The sequence below is a fragment of the Lutra lutra genome, chromosome 2, assembly GCF_902655055.1.
Source record: "Lutra lutra chromosome 2, mLutLut1.2, whole genome shotgun sequence".
In the NCBI taxonomy this organism is placed as follows: domain Eukaryota; kingdom Metazoa; phylum Chordata; class Mammalia; order Carnivora; family Mustelidae; genus Lutra; species Lutra lutra.
In genome coordinates, this window is record NC_062279.1 from 201,561,201 (window position 1) to 201,582,014 (window position 20,814).

Here is a 20,814-nt window from a genome sequence, read left to right on the forward strand (position 1 = left end):
CCTATATACATTTTTATGGTAGAGATTGTCATTACTGTCATTGCATCCATTTTTTCCCCCATATCTCCTTAACTGAAAATTCCATGAGATATACCTCCATTACATCTAAGTATCTTACCAGAGGACCTGAATCACATGTGGGCCACAGCCGGGATGGGAGTGTAGAACTTCTGAACATCCATTTTCATTGTTACTGTTCTTGTGGCTTTCTCTTAGTTTGCATTTGAGGAAACATCAGCTTTTTTTAGACAGAACAATTTTAGGAGAGTGAAAAAGACATGGAAGCCCTCATGTGTGTATGTGAATTTTTCATTATTTATTGACAAAAGCATACCTGGAGTTAATAATAGATACAGTTCAGAGCTTAGCTCTTTTATTAAGTCTTATTTCCAAGCTAAGTCATTGGTTTGGTTAGAATTTTGCAAATATTAAAAACTAAAATGTCAAATGGTAAATCACAGCTAAAGAACATGGTAATGAATAATAGGGACAAATGGTTTAAACTCTTATGTAAAATTTGATAAGATGTTTTACATAACTAATGAATTGACAAGGTCGTCTTGTGGAGAAAACAGTTCCAAATGGCAAACATACGCAACGGATTTAGTCAAACAGTTTTTTTGGCAAGAATAATATGAATTTTGTAATCAGTCGGGGACCAATGAAATACAAAGATGAGTCTGGTTAATAATCTACAATTATTGGTTAAAGAAGTATATTAGTGCGAATTTCCCTCTGTTCCTCCTACCTTTTCTATCAACCCCACAAGCCTTTGCCACAATGAAGTGGGTAACTTTTATTTCCCTCCTCTTTCTCTTTAGCTCTGCTTATTCCAGGGGCCTGACTCGTCGAGAAGCACGTAAGAATTCTATTTTCCTATTGTTCAACTTTTACTGTATTTTCCTAGTAAGAGAAAATTTTAGAAAACTCTGTGTCTTTAAAGAAGCATTTTCCTTTAGCATACATTTCTAGATGGTGATGATATTTTGTATCTGTGATCCCTCAGGAAGGTTTTTTTTTTAAGATTTTATTGATTTATTTAAGAGGGACAGAGGGATTGAGAGAGAGAGAGAGAGAGCACCAGCGAGGGGACAGGCAGAGGGAGAGGGAGAAACGGACTCCCCACTGAGCAGCCTGGGACCATCATGACCTGAGCAGGTGGCAGAGACTTAACTGACTGAGTCATCCAGGTGCCCAGGAAGTTATCTTATTTATATATTTCTAACATCCTAGGTAAAAAAAAAAAAAATGGTGAAAATTGTTTAGTAGCTGTAACTTCCTTCTGCACATGAAGGAACTTAGGCAGAGTGACAAACTTCGCAGAATATAGTTGATGTTAGAATTCATAGCTCCAATTCCCAAAGGCTGCACCTGGTTTATAAAAAAACAAAAACCTGTGTTGCTAATCTTATAAACAGAACTTGTATTTATATTTTTCATTTTAGACTGTCCTTTCAGAAGCTGTTAATAGACAACGCAAGAACGTTAGATCTTATCCAAGTTTGAATATAAAGCTATAAGTATTTTACAGTTTTAATGATTTTTCAAATAGTATCATCAGTGATTAAATAACTCGTCTGTTTTAATGCAGAAGAAGTAGTTCACCACCAACCCAAGATTTTCTGTAGGGATCCGAGGCCGGTACTTTGGAGCAAATGAATACCTAAGTCACATGGAGAGAAGCACAAAAAGTAATATCATAACTAAGTTGTTTTCTTCAGAATGTAAGTAAGTCTGTTTTGTTTTTTCTTTTTTCCTCTCCAGAACAGAGTGAGATTGCTCATCGGTACAATGATTTGGGAGAAGAACATTTCAGAGGCCTGTAAGTTAAAAAAAATACTCAATAGTCAAATTTAATGTCCCTAATAGTGTTGGTTATTACTCTGAAGTTCTTATATTCCTCTGTCATCAGAGTCCATCTTCCAGAACCATCCTATCCAATAGAATTTTCTGCATTGATGGAAATATTCTACATCAGTGCTGTTCAATATGGCAGCCACTGGCCACACGTGGCTATTGAACACTTTAAATGTGGCAAGTGCAACTGAGGGTCAGAAATTAAAGTTGCATTTAATTTTGATTTATTTAAATCTATGCAGCCACATGTGGCTACTGGCCACTGTACTGGACAGTGTGGCTCCGGAACTCTTCCGTAACCTGCATGGTGAGAAATAATTTAATATATGTTTCCTTTTGCGGCTCACTTACTAAATTCCTTTACCTACCAAATAGTTATGTGGTTTCTTGAGAACATTTTAATATTTTTAGATCTAGTACAAAATGAGAAAACAGTTTACTTTTTAAAGGCCAATCTCATGGTACAGCCTGATTAAGTGAGAGGTATGTGTGGCTTTGGTTTTTTGGTTTTAAATAGTCAAAGGACCTATGTAATGTCCCTAGTCTTAATAATTAGATTTATTTAAAATACATTTCACTTGCCTGCTCTATGTTTGTACATCTCCTGACAGGCACACACATGTATTTAAAAATGGTGTAAATACATGTCTGCTTTGCTCAGAAAGCCACATATGCCTGGTTAGGTTTCAGATAACAGTTGATGTGAATAGACTTTCTGGCTAATAGTGAGATGTATAAAATATAGAACATATACAGACACAGTTTGTTGTCCAGCGAGATATATAAAATATATATTATTATATATATTTATATATATTATATATAGATATATATATTATAAAGCAAGATACTTTATATTAACAGTTCACCATGTTAGATTTGTCTTTTTTTTTTTTTTAAAGATTTTATTTGTTTATTTATTTGAGAGAGGGAGCGAGAGCAAGCGAGCGCACACCAGAACAAGCAGGGGGAGGGGTAAAGGGAGAAGGAGAAGCAGGCTTCCCGCTGAGTAGAGAACCCCACACTGGGCTCCATCTTAGGACCTTGGGATCACGACCTGAGCTGAAGGCTGACGCTTAACTGACTGAGCCACCCATGTGCGCCATGCTACATTTTTATATTTGTCCTTTGTTTCAGGGCGCTGGTTTCCTTTTCTCAGTATCTCCAGCGGTGCCCATTTGAAGACCATGTGAAATTAGCAACGGAAGTGACTGAGTTTGCAAAAGGTTGTGCTGCTGACCAGACAGCGGCCGACTGCGGCAAATCCCTTGTAAGTACATTTTGATTTTGAGTATTATTTCTTCTTATAAGTAATCCTGATCATTTCAAAGGAAAAACAATGCCACTTTTGTTTCCTCAATTATTAATTTGTAAGCAACTCTCAGAAGTGGGGATAGCCTTTGTTTCTTCTATGGCAGAGATGTTCCAGCTAAACTCACAGTTTTAAAAACATTTCTTTATGAAGACCACGCACAACAGTTACAGTGTATTTAAATGGACATTTGTGATTTGTAAAAGTCTCTTTTTAAAATCCCAGGTTTGATTTCTTTTCATTGAGGCTAACAGTGAGAGTGTGGCTTTTATCTTCCGGAGACACTCATCTGATTTTTGTGTTGATTTTGTTTCTTAGGTAAAATAATAGTACAGTGATATAGTCCTCATTTTAGGGATAGTTATATTTTTACATAGAATAAAAAATAGGCATTTATTCATTTTGAAGGACTTTGAACTTTTGGTATTTCCATGTAGGTGTTGATTCAGGGAGAGGTTTACGTTTCTCTCACCACTCAACGTGTGTATACCTGTCGAGGACAAGGCCAGTGTTTATCACTGAAATCTCTCCCCCTCTTTTTTTTTTAAGATTTTATTTATTTATTTGATAGACAGAGACCACAAGTAGTCAGAGAGGCGGCAGGGAGAGAGGAAGAAGCAGGCTCCCTGTTGTGCAGAGGGCCCGATGTGGGGCTCAATCCCAGGACCCTGGGATCATGACCTGAGCTGAAGGCAGAGGCTTTAACCCACTGAGCCACCCAGGTGCCCCATCTCTCCCTCTCTTATTTCTTTCTCTCTATTTATCTTTTTCTCCAGTTAGAATCAGTACTTTAACTCAATACTCAACTCATAACACAAAGTTATGGCTATAAATATGAATTTTTAAAAATGCATTTTTCAGAAAATTAATGAATTCTGTCTTCAGCAATATATTTTCCCTGAAGAGCCAATTACTTTCATAATAAAAAATTAATAGGGACAGAAAGAATACATTTAATGGAATGTGTTTTGAGGCAAATGTTTCTAGAATAAAAAAGATCTACATTTTCCATAATAATATACAGTAAATTGTGTTACTCCTCAGTTTTTGAATAGTATCTACTTAAAAGTTGGACATTTCAGAAAGGAGCAGATCAAATGAGAAACTATCTGAATACTTTTTCCCTACTGTGAATTCACTTGTTACTTAGAGGATTATTTTCCCTTGATTTTTTTTTTTTTTTTATCAGCTCTCCTAACCTGTAGCAATATGTAGAAATAGGCGCCATGTTCATTCTTTTGTGTTGTCCTTCTGCCCTACCCACCCTAAGTAGTCAGGTGATGGTCAATTCTTACAAAAGTCCTATACATGGTCAAATCAAGGGAAACTCTCTAACCCTGAGGAAAAAAAAAAAAACCTAACCAAGGTTTACCCATACTTTCAATTTTTTTATACTGTTCTTTGGGTACAAAGAAAATAAAATATCTCCCAGTGACCTGAAGCCTGCTCTCTTCCACCTAGCACACTCTCTTTGGAGACAAACTGTGTACAGTTGCTTCTCTTCGGGAAAAGTATGGCGAGCTGGCTGACTGCTGTGAGAAACAGGAGCCTGAGAGAAATGAGTGCTTCCTGGCCCACAAAGATGATAACCCGGGCTTCCCTCTGCTGGTGACCCCAGACCCTGAGGTCATGTGCACTGCCTTTCAGGAAAATGAACAGAAGTTTCTGGGAAAGTAAGTCATTCTGATTTTTATGTTTCAAAATGAAAAATTATGAAACAAGTTCGAGGCTTATAGCTGTTACTATAGTAAAAAATATTCTTTTTTTAAAATATTTTATTTATTTATTTGACAGACAGAGATCACAAGTAAGCAGAGAGGCAGGCAGAGAGAGGAGGAAGCAGGGTCCCCGCTGAGCAGAGAGCCTGATGCGGGGCTCGATCCCAGGATCCTGGGATCATGGCCCGAGCTGAAGGCAGAGGCTTTAACCCACTGAGCCACCCAGGCGCCCCGTAAAAAATATTCCTGACATTAACGCTTCGAAGCTTTTATTCTAATGACAATTTTCAAAGCAGTAAGATCTGATACTACAAAATTATCCAGGATGAAAAAAATGGGATCAAAGAGCTTTTAGAGTTCATTGAAATAGAACGTGATATGTAAAAAACAAAAAACAAAACAAAACAAAACAAAAAATGGAGAGATTGGCCTGTGATAAAATATTATGAAGATATATATTTAGTTATTCTCAGAATTTATTTCATTTTGGTCAAAAATATTGCATCACCAAAGTTTATTTTACACCGATGTGTGTGTATATATGTGTACATATATATAAAACATATATATGTCTGTACATAATTTATATATAGAAGTTCAACCTTTCACTGACTTTCAGAATGATAAAGGCAAGGTCGTCATGTACATATTGAGATTAACTGGTAAATTAGATGAGAATGTTGATTACAGTTGTCCCCACACTACTGTTTGCTATAGAAACATGACTGCCCGTTTTTCTTTTTGAAAATGTAGATACCTGTATGAAGTTGCCAGAAGACATCCTTACTTTTATGCCCCAGAACTCCTTTACTATGCTCAACAATATAAAGGAGTTTTTGCAGAATGTTGCCAAGCTGCTGATAAGGCCGCCTGCCTGGAACCCAAGGTATTGTCCAGAGGAATGGGAGGACCAATTCACATCAAACGTCAGACTTTGAGCATCTCGTGGCTAGATTTAGGGAATTTGTGTCTCTGAGACAAACTCCTTTACATGGTCAAAAAAGCATTCCTCCCTATTCTAGGGAGTTTAGTGATGTTGTGAGAGTTGGTGGAGGAGATATTGAGATAAATTATATGCAAAACTGAGAACTCAGCAAAGCTATATTTTCTGGGATATTAGTGGACTCTGTCTTCCACATTTCCTGTCAGCGCCCTTTTCCTTGGTGATGTCTCTATTCTGGTTCTTAACCACCTAGAGTTTTCCACTAGGACCAGACTGATTTTGCTCTCCCTGCATAGCAAAATAATTATTTGCTAATAGTGGGTGCTTGGGAATTTAGGTGTAAATTATCTCTTTAAATTTTAATTCGGCACAGTCTTATCTGAACTTATGAAGAAGTGCTTTGCATAGAACTTTCCTTTTCTAATTTTTCCCAAATCATTTCTTTTTGCAGATTGAGGCTTTGAGGGAAAAAGTACTGGTTTCATCTGCCAGAGAAAGATTCAAGTGTGCCAGCCTCCAGAAATTCGGAGATAGAGCCTTCAAAGCATGGTATTTTAAACTTAGTTTGAATCTTTATAATGATGTAAGTGGTTATGGTTCAGTTGACAAAAATGTACACTTATATGGCATTTTATGGAGGTACTTTTACATACATCTTCCTGGTTGTTTAAAATGTAGAAATTTGACAGTGGTGAAAATCAGAGCATCAGTGACAATTCCTCATTATTTTTTATCACATTTTTCTAGGTAGCCACAGAATTTAGGAGGTATCTTTTTTTGTCCTTCTAGGACAATATTTAAATTCCACTTATTTAGAAAGACTAGGGACCTTATTCTAATGATCCACTCTTTCAATAGAGCAGTTGTCAGGGTCTTCTACTTAATTTTATTCCCCCAAACAACACCAGTTATCTGGAAATGTTTTTCCTTTTATGTTCTGTTAATTAGTTTAGCCATCAGGGTTAGTACTCATTTTCTCATAGCTCTAGCTCTGTTGTTAATCCCTTGGTTTTGTCTGGGTCTCTGTTTTTATATTCCTTCACTGGTTCTAGGAGCGTTCTTCAATTTCTAAGCCAAGAGAAATCCCCTTCCCCATCCCTCACTTGCTAGTCAACAATGAATCAACAGCAACAAGAGATAACATGAAAATAGCAGATATTCTACAAGCTCTCTAGAAACCATCGTTTGAGCGATTTTTGCCGGCCATCCCTACCCCCATGTCACCAAGATCAACTAACTAAATCAGTAAACAAAAAACCCCCAACATGAAACGAAATGCAGTTGAACAGGCTGTGATTGGTTTGGGGGGAAGAAGGAACTTCCATCCGATGGAGGAAATGTTGACATGATTTGGGAAATCATGTGGATATTAGCTTGTTCCCTGTTGGCGGGAAGCTTAGATTCCTCACTGGATCAATGTCTTGGTTCCAGTTTATAAAATGGTTTCATATGGATTGACTGATTTAGTCCTCGCCTCAATCTTTCAGTGTAGCATGCTGTCATGACCGTGGAGAGGCTGAGGTTCAGAGAGGCTACGTAACTTGCCTCGTGTCCCACTGCTAATAAGTGACACAACCACATCTAGAAGTCAGGTCTGGGCTTCAAACCGGATGGCTCTCCACATGTTGCTCCTTCTAGAATCTCTCTTTGATTTCCGCTTTCATGAATTGCTGGACTTCTATCCACCACACACACCCTTACAATAGCTAATTATGACCTAAGGAAATATTTTGCTCTCAGATAACCATGTGGCTCAGAACTAGCATTAAAATAAGAACAAATGGATTTTACAAATTATATGTTATTTTATCCTGAATTTTCTTGTTTTGAGTAGTATTTTCCTAATGCTTTGACATAAACTATTGCATGGAATTTTCTTTTTAGGTCAGTAGCTCGCCTGAGCCAGAAATTCCCCAAAGCTGAGTTTGCAGAGGTTTCCAAATTGGTGACAGATCTTACCAAAGTCCACAAGGAATGCTGCCATGGTGACCTTCTTGAATGTGCAGATGACAGGGTAAAGAATCCACAGTATGCTCTGTTAGTAACTTACACACTTCAGCTGGTAGGATGAATTTGTTTAGTATTATCCTTGAAGCCGACAGTGGGTTGAGATTGTTTTCTATGTCTAATCTGCTCAATTCTTTACCTGCTGTGTGGTACCTTTTTTTTTCTTTTTTAACCTGGCTATCCCACTCACTAAATGATCTGACAAACACATTCACTAATTTGTAACCCTTTCAGTCATATTGTGAGGACACAGGCTTACACTGACAGCACCTACTAAGGGAGATTTCTAAGCAGACATTTTTGGGAGGTGGGTGGAGTTGGAGAAGAGCTACTACCTAAAGAGATCTTTGGAAATTATGTAGTTTCCCTCCTTTTTATTCTCTTTCAGTTAACCATCTGTGTTAACTATACACATATTTAGCATGATATCACTTTTTTCCAAACTTAAAAATATGACCAAATACCAGCATCTTAATCTCTCAGAATACTTTCTGGAAAATTTAAGACAAAAATGTTACATGCGTAAGTAGGGCCCGTGATTATGGGCCTTTGACTAATTTTTCAAAGATCTCTCACATTTTATTTAGTTTTTTGGTTTCAAAATGTGTGAGGGGACTATTTGGAAAAATAGTACTGAGTTTTAATTTAGAACCTTAAATGACTTGACAGTCAAAATATAAAACTAATAATAACAGAGATGGCTCCCTGTTACTGACCAGTCTTTTGTAATTAATTGACAATATTTTAGTAGTTCTGAGTCCCTAGTCTTAGGAACATGAACTGAAAGTATTTATAGAAGTCATGTTGGTATATGTATGGTCTTAGAACACAGTAAACATGTTTTGCCAACATAATAAATATCTGGGGAGAAAGTGCAGTGATGTCCATTTACACTGAAAAATTTTTATCGACTTGCTTATAGGCGGATCTGGCCAAGTACATGTGTGAAAATCAGGATTCAATCTCCACTAAACTGAAGGAATGCTGCGATAAGCCTGTGTTGGAAAAATCCCAGTGCCTTGCAGAGGTGGAAAGAGATGAGTTGCCTGGTGACCTGCCCCCATTAGCTGCTGATTTTGTTGAAGATAAGGAAGTTTGCAAAAACTATCAGGAGGCAAAAGATGTGTTCCTGGGCACGTAAGTGGATAAGGAATAATCCTTCCATGCTTTTTGGATGGTCTCAGGATTTGGAAAGATAAACTAGGCTTTTCTTTGACATTGCTACAATTTCCATGTTGTCTACAATGCTTCTTTATCCTTCCCTCTCCTAGCTTTTAAATTTTGAGGGAAAATTGATTATTTAAAAAATTATTATAGATTAATACATGCTTATGGCAAAAACTCAGTCAGTAGAGAAGAGAATAGAGCAGTTTCTATCTTTATTCTGACCCCATTCATTTTCTGGGATATTTCTGGGAATACTCTAGAAACATTTTTGTATACATTAATTATGAACATATTATTTATTTATTTATTCATTCAAAGAGTATTTCTTGAACTTACTATAATAGATACGTGTGAATATATGTGGTGCATCTTTACATCACTGTATTTCTGTATCTATCTATCTATCTACCTGCCATTTATCTATCTATATAAGGAAGTATAAGAGGAATTATGCGGTCTGCTACCACGTGTTTTATATTTGGTTGAACAGACCAGGAGTACAGTAGCATGGCAGGGTAGCATGAAATTAAGTGACAAAATAAATGATTATATGTAATCAGTAAGTGTGGTGGTAAACTTTGCATTCTTTATTGTTGGATTATAATAGTGTAATGTTGCAATATATTTCACAAAATCGTGTACCCTTCAAGATTTCACTCCTATAAAGAGGAAAAAAAAATTCAAGAATACATCTCTATTTATCAGAACCCTTTTGAGGTATAGTTCAAGTTATAAAAAATATACATAATAATATCAGGTGTCACTCATCAAACATTTAATTTGTGCCACACAGCGTGTACTTTGCAAAGATCATGTCATGTATTTCCTGCAAACCATCTTATGAGATAGGTACTGTTATTATCCACGTTCTACAGAGAAGGCAACTAAGGCTGTGATAGTTTTAATAAGTTGCTTAAGGTGATACGGCAAACTAAGTGGCACAGGAGGATTTGAACGCAGGTAGCTTTAATTCTGAACTGCAAACCCTTAGCCACTAAGCTTCCCTGCATGGGGTCTAGTCAATTTCAGACCTTTGGGATAGGAGTCACTCTTGAGGTGAGTTATGTGATCTTTCTTGCTCATTTGCCCAATGAAATCTATTTTATTTTCATCTGAACTAGGTTTTTGTATGAATATTCAAGAAGGCATCCTGAGTACTCTGTCTCTTTGCTGTTGAGACTTGCCAAGGAATATGAAGCCACTCTGGAGAAGTGTTGTGCCACCGATGATCCTCCTAGCTGCTATGGCAAAGTGGTACGTTCCTTAGTGGGAAACAGTGTAGCGCTCCCGCTCATGATCCTTAATAATGAGAAAGAGAAGTAATCCAAGCATGTGAATTGCTACATAGTGCAATTTAGATCTTTTCTTGACATAGTTTCAATCCTGTGATTTTAAACCTTACAGGAAAAATAGCTCTAAATAGAATGGTTAGTAAGACCTAGAAGAGCCAAGAAAGGAAAGATCTGAAGAGAGCAATCTCTAATTTCACAAATCTTGACCATTCTTTTTCTTTTATTTATGCTCCTGAGGACAAAATAAGATAAATTGAATTGTAAGTTAAGAGACTTAGCTTAGATATAAAGTTAACCAGATCCCAAGATTATCAAATATCAAGAATTAGCATCTTAAGGACGATTATGAAATCTATTCATTTAGAATATTTTCTGGTCCTGGGGGAAAAGTGTAGAAATTGCTTTACAAGATATGAAGTAAGGAAGGGAAACCTTGAGGATTTTGGCCATATTTAGCTATGCTTTAAGAGGATTTTAACATGTTTAAGCTATTTAACACTCCCGGCATATATAGTGGTTTCCAAGCTTTAGAATCACAGGAAAGTTATTCTTTCCTCTATCCAGAACTTACTATACACCGGGCACCATACTGGAGCCTATGACCAAGGTAAAATCTCTTATCTCAGGGAACTCAGAATCCAACTGGAGAGCTGGTTTAATTATAATGATATAGCCATAGTTATCATTTACTAAGCTTTTATTACCTACCAGGCACTGTTTTAGTTTCATTAACTCAAATGGTTTGTAGAACAATTCTAAAGGTGAATACCATCTTTATCCCCATTTTCTTTCTTTATTTTTCCTTTTCTCCTTTCTTTTTTGTTAATTCTCATTTTAACAGTGAGGGTTCTGAAGCTTAGAAATATGGGAGGTGTAATTACACAATTAGAAAATGAGTCAGATGGCCCGGCTCGAACACCAGCAGTCACAATCCAGAGCCTGAGTAGTCTTAATCTCTTATACTATACACCCTTGCCAAATAAACAGTTTGGACATATTGTGATAGATTTGACATCAAAGATCTAATTACATGGCTTTGGGCAGAAGGAGGAAGGATCTCATTCTGCTTGGAGTCGTGAAAAAGAACCTGTGTGGTGCTCAGGTGGAATTCTGTCGACACAATTCTTTTCTCTTTCAGCTTGATGAATTTAAACCTCTTGTGGAAGAGCCTCAGAATTTAGTCAAAGTAAACTGTGAACTTTTTGAAAAAGTTGGAGAGTATGGCTTCCAAAATGCGTAAGTATTTTTGTTTATCAGTTGATTTTTTTTCTTGATCAAGTTGTAATTATTTAAGACTTAATATATATACCACCTATCATGGAAATTTTAATCACAAAAATACATTATATACTTCTAATCTCTCTCGATCAAGAAAGACTAGAGAGGGAGAGATAAAATGATTAATGGGAAGGAGAGGCCTATATTTGACTGCAATTTAAAACACTGGCCTCTTGAGATTGAAAAGGAAAATAGCAAATCATGGAATGTAGGAAACGAGGATGCCCCTTGAAGGTTAAGGAATAGCTTATGGGCAAACAAAATGTAGCAATGCTTTACAAAGGAGGAAGTGGTAGGCTTTAAATAATAGTAGCTCAAGAAGTAATATATAAGCTGATGGACTAATGTCCTGATCCACATAGAGCCTTATCTGTGGAGGTAAAGATAAGAGACACCTCGATTCAATCGATATTTACTGTTTGGTTTACATATGTTAGCACTCTTCCGACTATGGGTGCTAGGTATAACAACAGTGAACCAGATATCATCTCTTCCCTTGAGCAGATTGTAGCCATACGTGACTTTCAGTGGTGATTGGAATTCTTAGTAAGTGATTATTATGTGCTGGGTCCCATACCAGGTTGATTACATACTTTATTTTAATACTTGCACCATCCTTATGAGTCAGATATAACTTTTCCCGTTTTATAGATGAGAAAACTTATACCTACCTTTCAAATTTAGCAGGGTGCTGATATATATTAAGACCCCAGTAGGTTTTATGGAAAGAAAGAAGCAATAAATAAATATATTAATATCACTGAATTATAATAAGTTACTTTCCTAGAATGATACAGCACAGGTGAAAACAAAGATAAGCTTAACTAGTTACTCAGGACAAGGTCTTCCCCTATACTATTCAACCAACCTGGAGACAAAGGTGATTTCATGGATGGGTAATTATTTTAGTTAATTTTGGCTAAGTGTTCTCTGCTTGACCTGCTATGTTAGAGAAAACATGAAAACATGTGAGTGATTTTGTTCCAGGCTCTTAGTTCGTTACACCAAGAAACTCCCCCAAGTGTCAACTCCAACTATTGTGGAGGTCTCAAGAAAACTAGGAAAAGTGGGCACCAGGTGTTGTACCAAACCCGAAACAGAAAGAATGTCCTGTGCTGAAGATTATGTAAGTCTTTCAAGTATAATAAGTTAATAATGATGAATTTTTGCCTTTAGATATGGACGAAGCTAACTTTCAGAAACAGGGGTGAACTAACATGTGTGCGCATACACGTGCATGTGTGTGTATTTGGTAGTGGCACCTAGGACTTGGTCACCCCTATTGTCCTGAATGAAGATTTGTACAAGATCCCTAAAATGATAAATTGACCAAAATTCCATGAGTTTTCAATGTTTCATCCTGGAACTTAAAAAACTTTCATATTCTTTGGGGTCTCTTAAAAATGTGTGTCTGTATAAGACTGTTTCCTTCCCACTCCTGTACATATCTGAGGACTCACATCAAATTATTTATTTATTTATTTATTTATTTATTTTTTGTCAGAGAGAGAGGGAGAGAGAGCGAGCACAGGCGGACAGAATGGCAGGCAGAGGCAGAGGGAGAAGCAGGCTCCCCGCCAAGCAAGGAGCCCGATGTGGGACTTGATCCCAGGACGCTGGGATCATGACCTGAGCCGAAGGCAGCTGCTTAACCAACTGAGCCACCCAGGCGTCCCCACATCAAATTATTTAAATCAATTATTTTCTCAAGTGAATTATTAAAATGTAGACATAAAGAGAACATTCTTTAAAAAGTCCCTCATTATCTGTAGTTCTAAAGTGAAACAAAATCACTTCCTCCAATCAACCTTGGATTCAATGTTGTTAGGTAAAATATAATACGTCTTTGGTCCATTGAAAAGTAAAGGGAAAACTATTACTATTTTTCTTTTGAATGTCTGCTCTCCCGCACTGTCCTTTAGCTGTCCGTGGTCCTGAACCGATTGTGCGTGTTGCATGAGAAGACCCCAGTGAGCGAGAGAGTCACCAAATGCTGCACGGAGTCCTTGGTGAACAGACGACCATGCTTTTCTGCTCTAGCAGTCGATGAGACATATGTTCCCAAAGACTTTAATGCTGAAACATTCACCTTCCATGCAGATTTATGCACACTTCCCGAGGCTGAGAAACAAGTGAAGAAACAATCGTGAGTAGTATTTCATTACTGTAAGCATTTAGAGTCTTGAGAGTGAGAATTGTACATTGAAATGTGTAACTTTTTCTGAAGTAGTGATTATATTTTTTGGAAAATAGTATTTAAGTATTGATCTTAGTAAGCTGATAAAAATGTCAAGAATAAAATGGATAGCTTTTTGTTTTCTTAGCAATAAACCTCTATATTGGAATCTTCCCTACAAATCATTCAGAATAGTCTTGTGGATAAAAGCTAGAGTGGAATAAGGTTTTAAGAAAAGTTTAGTAGAAAAAGATGAACAATTAACTGATGGATTTGTGCAAATGTCAAATTAGTTAGTAGAAATCATAGGAGAATATATTTCTAGGCATGAATGATTATTTTAAGTTTGCTCTATGGCAACCCACAGACAAGGCAAATCCTCAACATATAACTTTTGAGAATGCAAGTTGGATGAAAAACATCTAGAAAAATGAGTTTGGAAGCTGTACACCCTATTGCTGTCAATAGGGGTTAGAAGTGCATGAAATTTAGCACCATATGTTATCATCTTGGGTGTTCTAATCATAGCCATAGACTTATGGGTAATATTGCAAAACCCTTCTCTCTCTAGCACTATTTTATCTCTGTGGATGTCAAGGAACTAGGACCACCAGCTCACATAAGTTTGGATGATTTTATTACCTATGGCCTTCCCAGTATTAACTAAATGGGGTAAATTTCATGGACCAGATATAAAGACTTTCAGATTAGAAACTTTTAAATGGAGTCTAACAAGATAATTAAGCTTTTTAAAAAAATCTTAATTTAATTATATTTTTTCAGTGTTCCAAGATTCATTGTTTATGCACCACACCCAGTGCCCACACAGTACGTGCCCTCCTTAATACCCACCAGCAGGCTCACCCATCCTCTCAACCTTCTCCCTTCCAAAACCCTCAGTTTGTTTCTCAGAGTCCACAGTCTCTAATGGTTTGTCTGCCCCTCCGATTTCTTTTAAGAATCAGTTTTAGCTCTTAAATCACTAGAAAATTCAATTCACTATGGTATAAAATTTTTTCTTCTTAATATAGTATAACATCTGAAATCTGAATAATGTATAAATGCAATGACATATCCTTCCTAGAGACTTACTGACAAGAGATCTATTGACTTATTGAGATTTATTGATATTACATATGTCAAACAGTTTACATTGATCATCTCATTTGATCCTTCCACCAACACTATGAAGATGGCTTTTATTCTCCTCATTAAGCAAATGAGAATATTAAATCTTATAGTGGTAAGCCTGGGCCTCAAGCTCAGAGTTGCCTGGCTCTAAGACTTATAAACTTAAACAATAATACAACTGTCTTTCCCATCTCCATTTTTCTCTTTCCCTTTTAAAAAAAATCAATGCATATTTGACACACAATGTTACATTATTTTCAGGTGTACAACATAGCGACTTGACAAGCCTGTACATTATGCTGTGCTCCCCATAAGTGTAGATACCGTCTGCCACCATACAGTGTTACTACAGTACCATTGACTCTATTCCCTACACTGTGCCTTTTAATCCTGCGATTTACTCATTCCATGTCTTTCTTTATGTAAGTCAACCTTTCCCCTGATTTTTATTGCTGTTGTTTTGTTTTCATTCAAATACAGTGCACTTGTTGAGCTGTTGAAACACAAACCCAAGGCAACTGATGAACAACTGAAAACTGTTATGGGGGATTTTGGAGCCTTTGTGGACAAGTGCTGTGCAGCTGAAAACAAAGAAGGCTGCTTTGCTGAGGAGGTACTGGAGTCTCTTGGGGGCAATATGGCTAATTTCCTTTCTTGTTGCATTTGATCTGGCCACAGCTTAGGGGTTTATATATCTGAATGACACAGTACATTCAGGACCAGAATCTTATTCCAGTTATGCAGAGAATTACACAATTATCTGACAAAATTACTTAAACGTCTCATTTTTTATCTCCTGTTGCACTGGAGCATATCAGTAGATGTTCCAGTATTTGTTCTTTTTCTAAGGTTGTGATGTTCATGAATATAGATAGAAATATTTGTAAGGCTCCAGTCTTTGAAACAAAATACTAATGTATTGAAACATGTTCTTGAAAAGTGCTGGTTTGTGATTGGGTTTAATCTGAGTTTGATGTTCTAGCTTAATGGAGGAAATTTATTTCAGTGTCTGAATCATTTAATATTTCCCCTCTGACTTGAGGGTGATGTTTTTATTCCTTTGGGAACAATGGATGTCAATAAGCTTCCTAGTAGAAATTCTGGTACTAAACTAGAATTAAAGAATGGGATTCATGTAAAATTAGTTTGTAATCACAAGTGGCTGTATAAATGTTAACTTTTTATCATAATAGTGATGCTTACACTTTCCCCAAATCTGTCATTTCTCTGTATTCAGGGTCCAAAACTTGTTGCTGCCGCTCAAGCTGCCTTAGCCTAAAAGAACATCATCACAAACATCTCAGGTAACTATACTTTGAATTTTTATTTTTAAAAAGTACTTATATAAAAAAGGTAATTATAATAGTTGCTATTAAAATGGCAAATATTGGGACACCTGGGTGGCTCAGTTGGTTGGACGACTGCCTTCAGCTCAGGTCATGATCCCGGGGTCCCGGGATCGAGTCCCACATCAGGCTCCCAGCTCCATGGGGAGTCTGCTTCTCCCTCTGACCTTCTCCTAGCTCATGCTCTCTCTCACTGTCTCTCTCTCAAATAAATAAATAAAATCTTTAAAAAAAAATAAAATAAAATGGCAAATATTGACAACCATTTGCCAAGAGCCCCATAGACCAGTACCAGTCATGTCTAAGACCTTTATATATACTAACTTATTTAATTCTCAGAATAGTTGCCTAAATTGAGTGTCATTATTTTTCCCATTTTTCAGATGAGAAAATGAAGGCACAGATAGACCTGGGTTCCATAATTTACAAGGACAACCCAGCTCTTGAGAGGTGGAGCCACAGTTCAAAATTCAAACCAAAGCTTGAGAGTTAGCCAGTGTCCCATTCTGACCTAATGGGACACAGTAGACAGAACCATTCAACTGAGCAGTGGTTTGCAGTGGGCATTTTAGGTATCAGGCTGGACCTGAAAGTGCATTTTTTAAGGTAAAAAACAGTTGAATGGTTCAATCTAACAGCCCAGTAGAAGACTAATTTCATTGAAGAGTATGACAGACCTACTTATGTGAACTTGCACTTTATAGTGAATAACTTGCTACTAAGGCTCACTTTAAAATTTAAATGTTTGAACATAAACATATTTCACCCATTTTGGTTGTCATATTTTGGGGGAAATTAAAAAAGAGAGTATCAATTCTCTTTTTTAAAGCAGATTGTCCAACTATTTTCTAGCATGAATTATTTTCATATTTTCCAAACTGACATGAGGTCTGTCCCCATTGTGAGGTTTTCACTTGCTCTTTCCCACCTGGTAATAACTACAGATCACGCATTCAAGTGAGGAAGCAACTTTGTATGTCCTGTGAGTTTGATCTTTTCAAGATGTGATTTTGTTTTCATCCTAAATGGCAAGAGTTTCTTCTGAAATGTCTAACTTTGAGAAAACACTTGTTTTGATGGTAATTAATTTAGGTAAGAAGTAAGTAATTTAGGTAAGTTAATCAAGTGACTCTGAGAAGTGATGATGAAAAGCTTGGGACTTTGAAGCCTGAGGAGATAATGACACCAGTGATGAAGGGAGGACTTTACAATATTATTGGTGTGTCCTCTCCCCTAGCCCAAGAGAAGAATTCAGAGTCCAGGACAGGCTGAATGATTTTCTTTAGTGGAAATTGCAGGAAGACAATCCAAGCAATTCAACATTCATTTGAATAGATTTCAAAAACTCATACTGTTTTGCAAACAGTACTCATATTTGTCTTTTTGTCTTTCAGTCTGCCCTGAGAATAAGAGAAAGAAAGAGAAATGAAGACCTAGAGCTTACTCATCTGTTTTTCTTTTCTGTTGGTGTAAAACCAACCCTTTGACTAAAGAACACAAATTTCTTTAAACATTTTTGCCCCTCTTCTCTGTGCTGTAATTAATAAAAAAATGAAAAGAATCTGATGTTGTTGTCTAGAACTGTTTTTTTTTTCACAGATGTATGGCCATCCTGAAAATTTTGTAGGTTCTGTGAATATCCCACTGTTCTTTCTTTTCCCACTTCCGTCTAGTTCTTTAGGGGCTGATTAAAAAACATTAATAATCTTCTGAGTTATGGATCATAAGCATTCAAAGGAATATTTTAACATTATGATAATTCTGAATAAAAGGATGTAAACTGGTATAGGCTTTTTTTTTTTTTTACTACTAAGACTAAGAAATGTGAGGGACAAAGAGGATAGAGATGATTATAAGGATGGTTAATTGAACTAGGGAGAAAAACTGAGCCTCAAAAAAAAGTGAATCAGTCTAGGATGACAATAATTGAACAGTTTAAGAAGCTTAAGCAGTTTGGAGAAGCATTGTTGGGGGGATCAGGAGATCTAGACGAAGGTACAATAAAGAGTGAGCAAGATATCTAGGCTTGAGGGAGTGCAAGAGTTGGAAGACAAAATGTTCTTTTAAGAGCTGAGGTGTTTGTCCCTGTCCCCAGAGGTAAACACTGATATCAGACAATTATCTATGAATTTACATACCTAAAGTTATTTATAGCCTCATTAAGTCATGTACTTCAGAAATTTTTATAGCACTGGTTTCATATGTATTTGCCATCCACAACCTGCTTATTTTTCCCTAATAATGATGTTTATAGTTTCATCTTAAGTATGAAAAAAAAAGTCTCCTTCCATTTCTGGAATATTGTATCCCACAGCCCTCCAGCTCCTAACCCTACCCATTCTACCCACTACCTACTTTGGCCTCACCACTGACAATATCAAATACTTTTCCATATTGGATGCAATCATCACAAAGTGGGGAGAGAGGCCAGAAGGGGAGTAGTGGAGATGGTAGGCACTGGCTTGTCTGAGACTCTGGAGACAGATCCAGAAAATTTTGAATAAGATGCTTTCCCAGAACTGGACCCACAAGGACCAAGTCTGCGTGACCTCTCTGGGGGTTATTGTCACTCAGCAAGCGAAGGAGGACTTAAAACTTTTGGACAAAGATGCTTCAAAACATGGAACTCCCGGAGTTCAGTTTCCCTGCTTCCTGAGGGTTCAGATTCCCCTGGGGAGCTCAGACGTTTGAATCTGAGTGGTCCAGGAGCCCAAGGCCTACTTACATCTGACAGGGCAGCCTGGCAAGCGCATTATTCTGGCTGGGTGGCTGTTGCAGTGTGCCTTTGCTGCACAATGCAAACATTTGGGCCACCATAATGGTGCAGACACACTGATGTGAGTGTTTATGTGTGTGTGTGTGTGTGTGTATGAGAGAGAGAGAGAGAGAGAGAGAGAGAAATGGTATTCTCTTCCTTTCATATGAAGGAGCACATGCTATTCATATGATTTATTGCCAGGGATGTTAGGATTGAGCACTTGGTTAAGGTAGTGTTTGCTAAGTTTTTCCAGTCTAAAGTTACTATTTTTCCCTTTCCATACTCTATTTTTGAAAGTCCTTCTCTAAATCTGGCCTACACTCAAAGTGAGGGAGGGAGAGGATGAAGCTCCTAGAAGGGGGACTATTGACATGTGTTGTTTAGAATTCTTCTTTACTCCATTTATTTATTAATTCACTTTATAGGAGTATGAATTTGTGTATGTTTACTTTGTACTGTAGGTTATAATTCAGTGCTACATTATGTGTTTTGTTGCTCAAATTATTTCAGCTTTGACCTTTGTGAGTCCTTTCAGTTTGGCTTCTGTGTCCCTCTGACCTGCCCCCAAACTTGGTTTTTTGAGCACTTCTTTACTTTCTGGCATTTTGAGATGCTTCAGGCTCATCTTCTTATTTTCCCTTTCCCAGACCCGGAAACAGCCATTTCTTCAAGGAGCATTAGTTCTATTGAATAGATAATTTGTATTTAAACAATAATCTGAGCACTTGCACATATTAACGTGGTCTCACTGCTTCTAGACTTTTTCATGGAAGAGAGCTAAGACATATGGGTTTGTGTACTAACCCCTGTACACACATATACCTGTAGTTATTCTGTATTATCTATCTATCATCTATCTATCTATCTATCTACCTATCGATGAGTTCATACTGATGTCTCTGACTACTCCCAGAAACACGAAGTTCATTCAAGCCTTCCTTTCTTGCATATTTGTTACTTCCCTTTTTGAAAGTGACAAATTTGGCTCCCATTACCTACCCTGCATGTACTTAGTTGTTCAACCTTGGGATACATATTAAGAAGTTTCAGAATTATTGACCTATACCTCCATATGAAGCAAATTTACCAGCTAGAGTACACTGTCTCTATACCTTTTAATTTTCAGTCAAAACCCTATTTTTCAAAGGTTCTTAGTTCCATTTCTCTCCTGTCCTCTCCAGTGAGGTTGTGACTTCTGAGTTCTGGTTGAATCACTCACTTACATTGGATGCAAGATGAATTTAGGGTCTGGGAGATTGACTTTTGGCTTGAGCTACATGCATGGGCCCATCCAGCAGCTTTTTTCTGTATGTGTTCCAATAGGATAGCTTCTGTCTACCATACACAAAGGTGGTAGGTGGTGACAGGCGTCCTTTATGTACTCCCTTCCACTGGCACCTAGGGTTGTCACTCCAATCTCTCCACAAACTCCACATCAAGTGTCACGTAGTCTTCAGGGGTGGACATGTCTATCTGTTTCAAGGACTTTGGAGACAATTGCTCTGCAATGCCACTAGGCCCCTCCAGTGGGTGTCTTCTCTCACTTGTCAGTTTGGTCCTGTCATGTTCCCCTGCCAACTCTCTTAAACCCTACCACATACCACTTGCAGAAATGGAATCACTCTTCTTGTTTTACCTATCATCCCTGTTGGTGGTTGCGTATGGAAACCAGGAGTGCAGTTAACATCGAAAGAGATTGCACTCTAGAAATGCAGTAATTAGGATCAAAGAATTCAGTAGAAAATATGGGTGGAAGATATGCTCATCTATGTTTATGTCAAGAAAGTCAAAATGATAAATTTAGGATGACCAGAGACTTGCATTCGTGG

The 20,814-nt window shown here is 37.2% G+C and overlaps 1 protein-coding gene across 1 annotated transcript; it reads left to right on the top strand.

Annotated features, from left to right (window-relative positions):
- The first annotated feature begins 660 nt into the window (after positions 1-660).
- ALB (albumin) lies at positions 661-17,768 on the top strand. The gene is made up of 15 exons (XM_047719502.1): positions 661-859; positions 1,765-1,822; positions 2,995-3,127; positions 4,631-4,842; positions 5,641-5,773; positions 6,282-6,379; positions 7,715-7,844; positions 8,760-8,974; positions 10,126-10,258; positions 11,435-11,532; positions 12,562-12,700; positions 13,497-13,720; positions 15,362-15,494; positions 16,119-16,185; positions 17,622-17,768. The coding sequence occupies exons 1-14, from the start codon at positions 781-783 to the stop codon at positions 16,158-16,160; spliced, it is 1,827 nt and encodes a 608-aa protein (XP_047575458.1). The 5' UTR covers positions 661-780; the 3' UTR covers positions 16,161-16,185; positions 17,622-17,768.
- Positions 17,769-20,814: the final 3,046 nt, after the last annotated feature.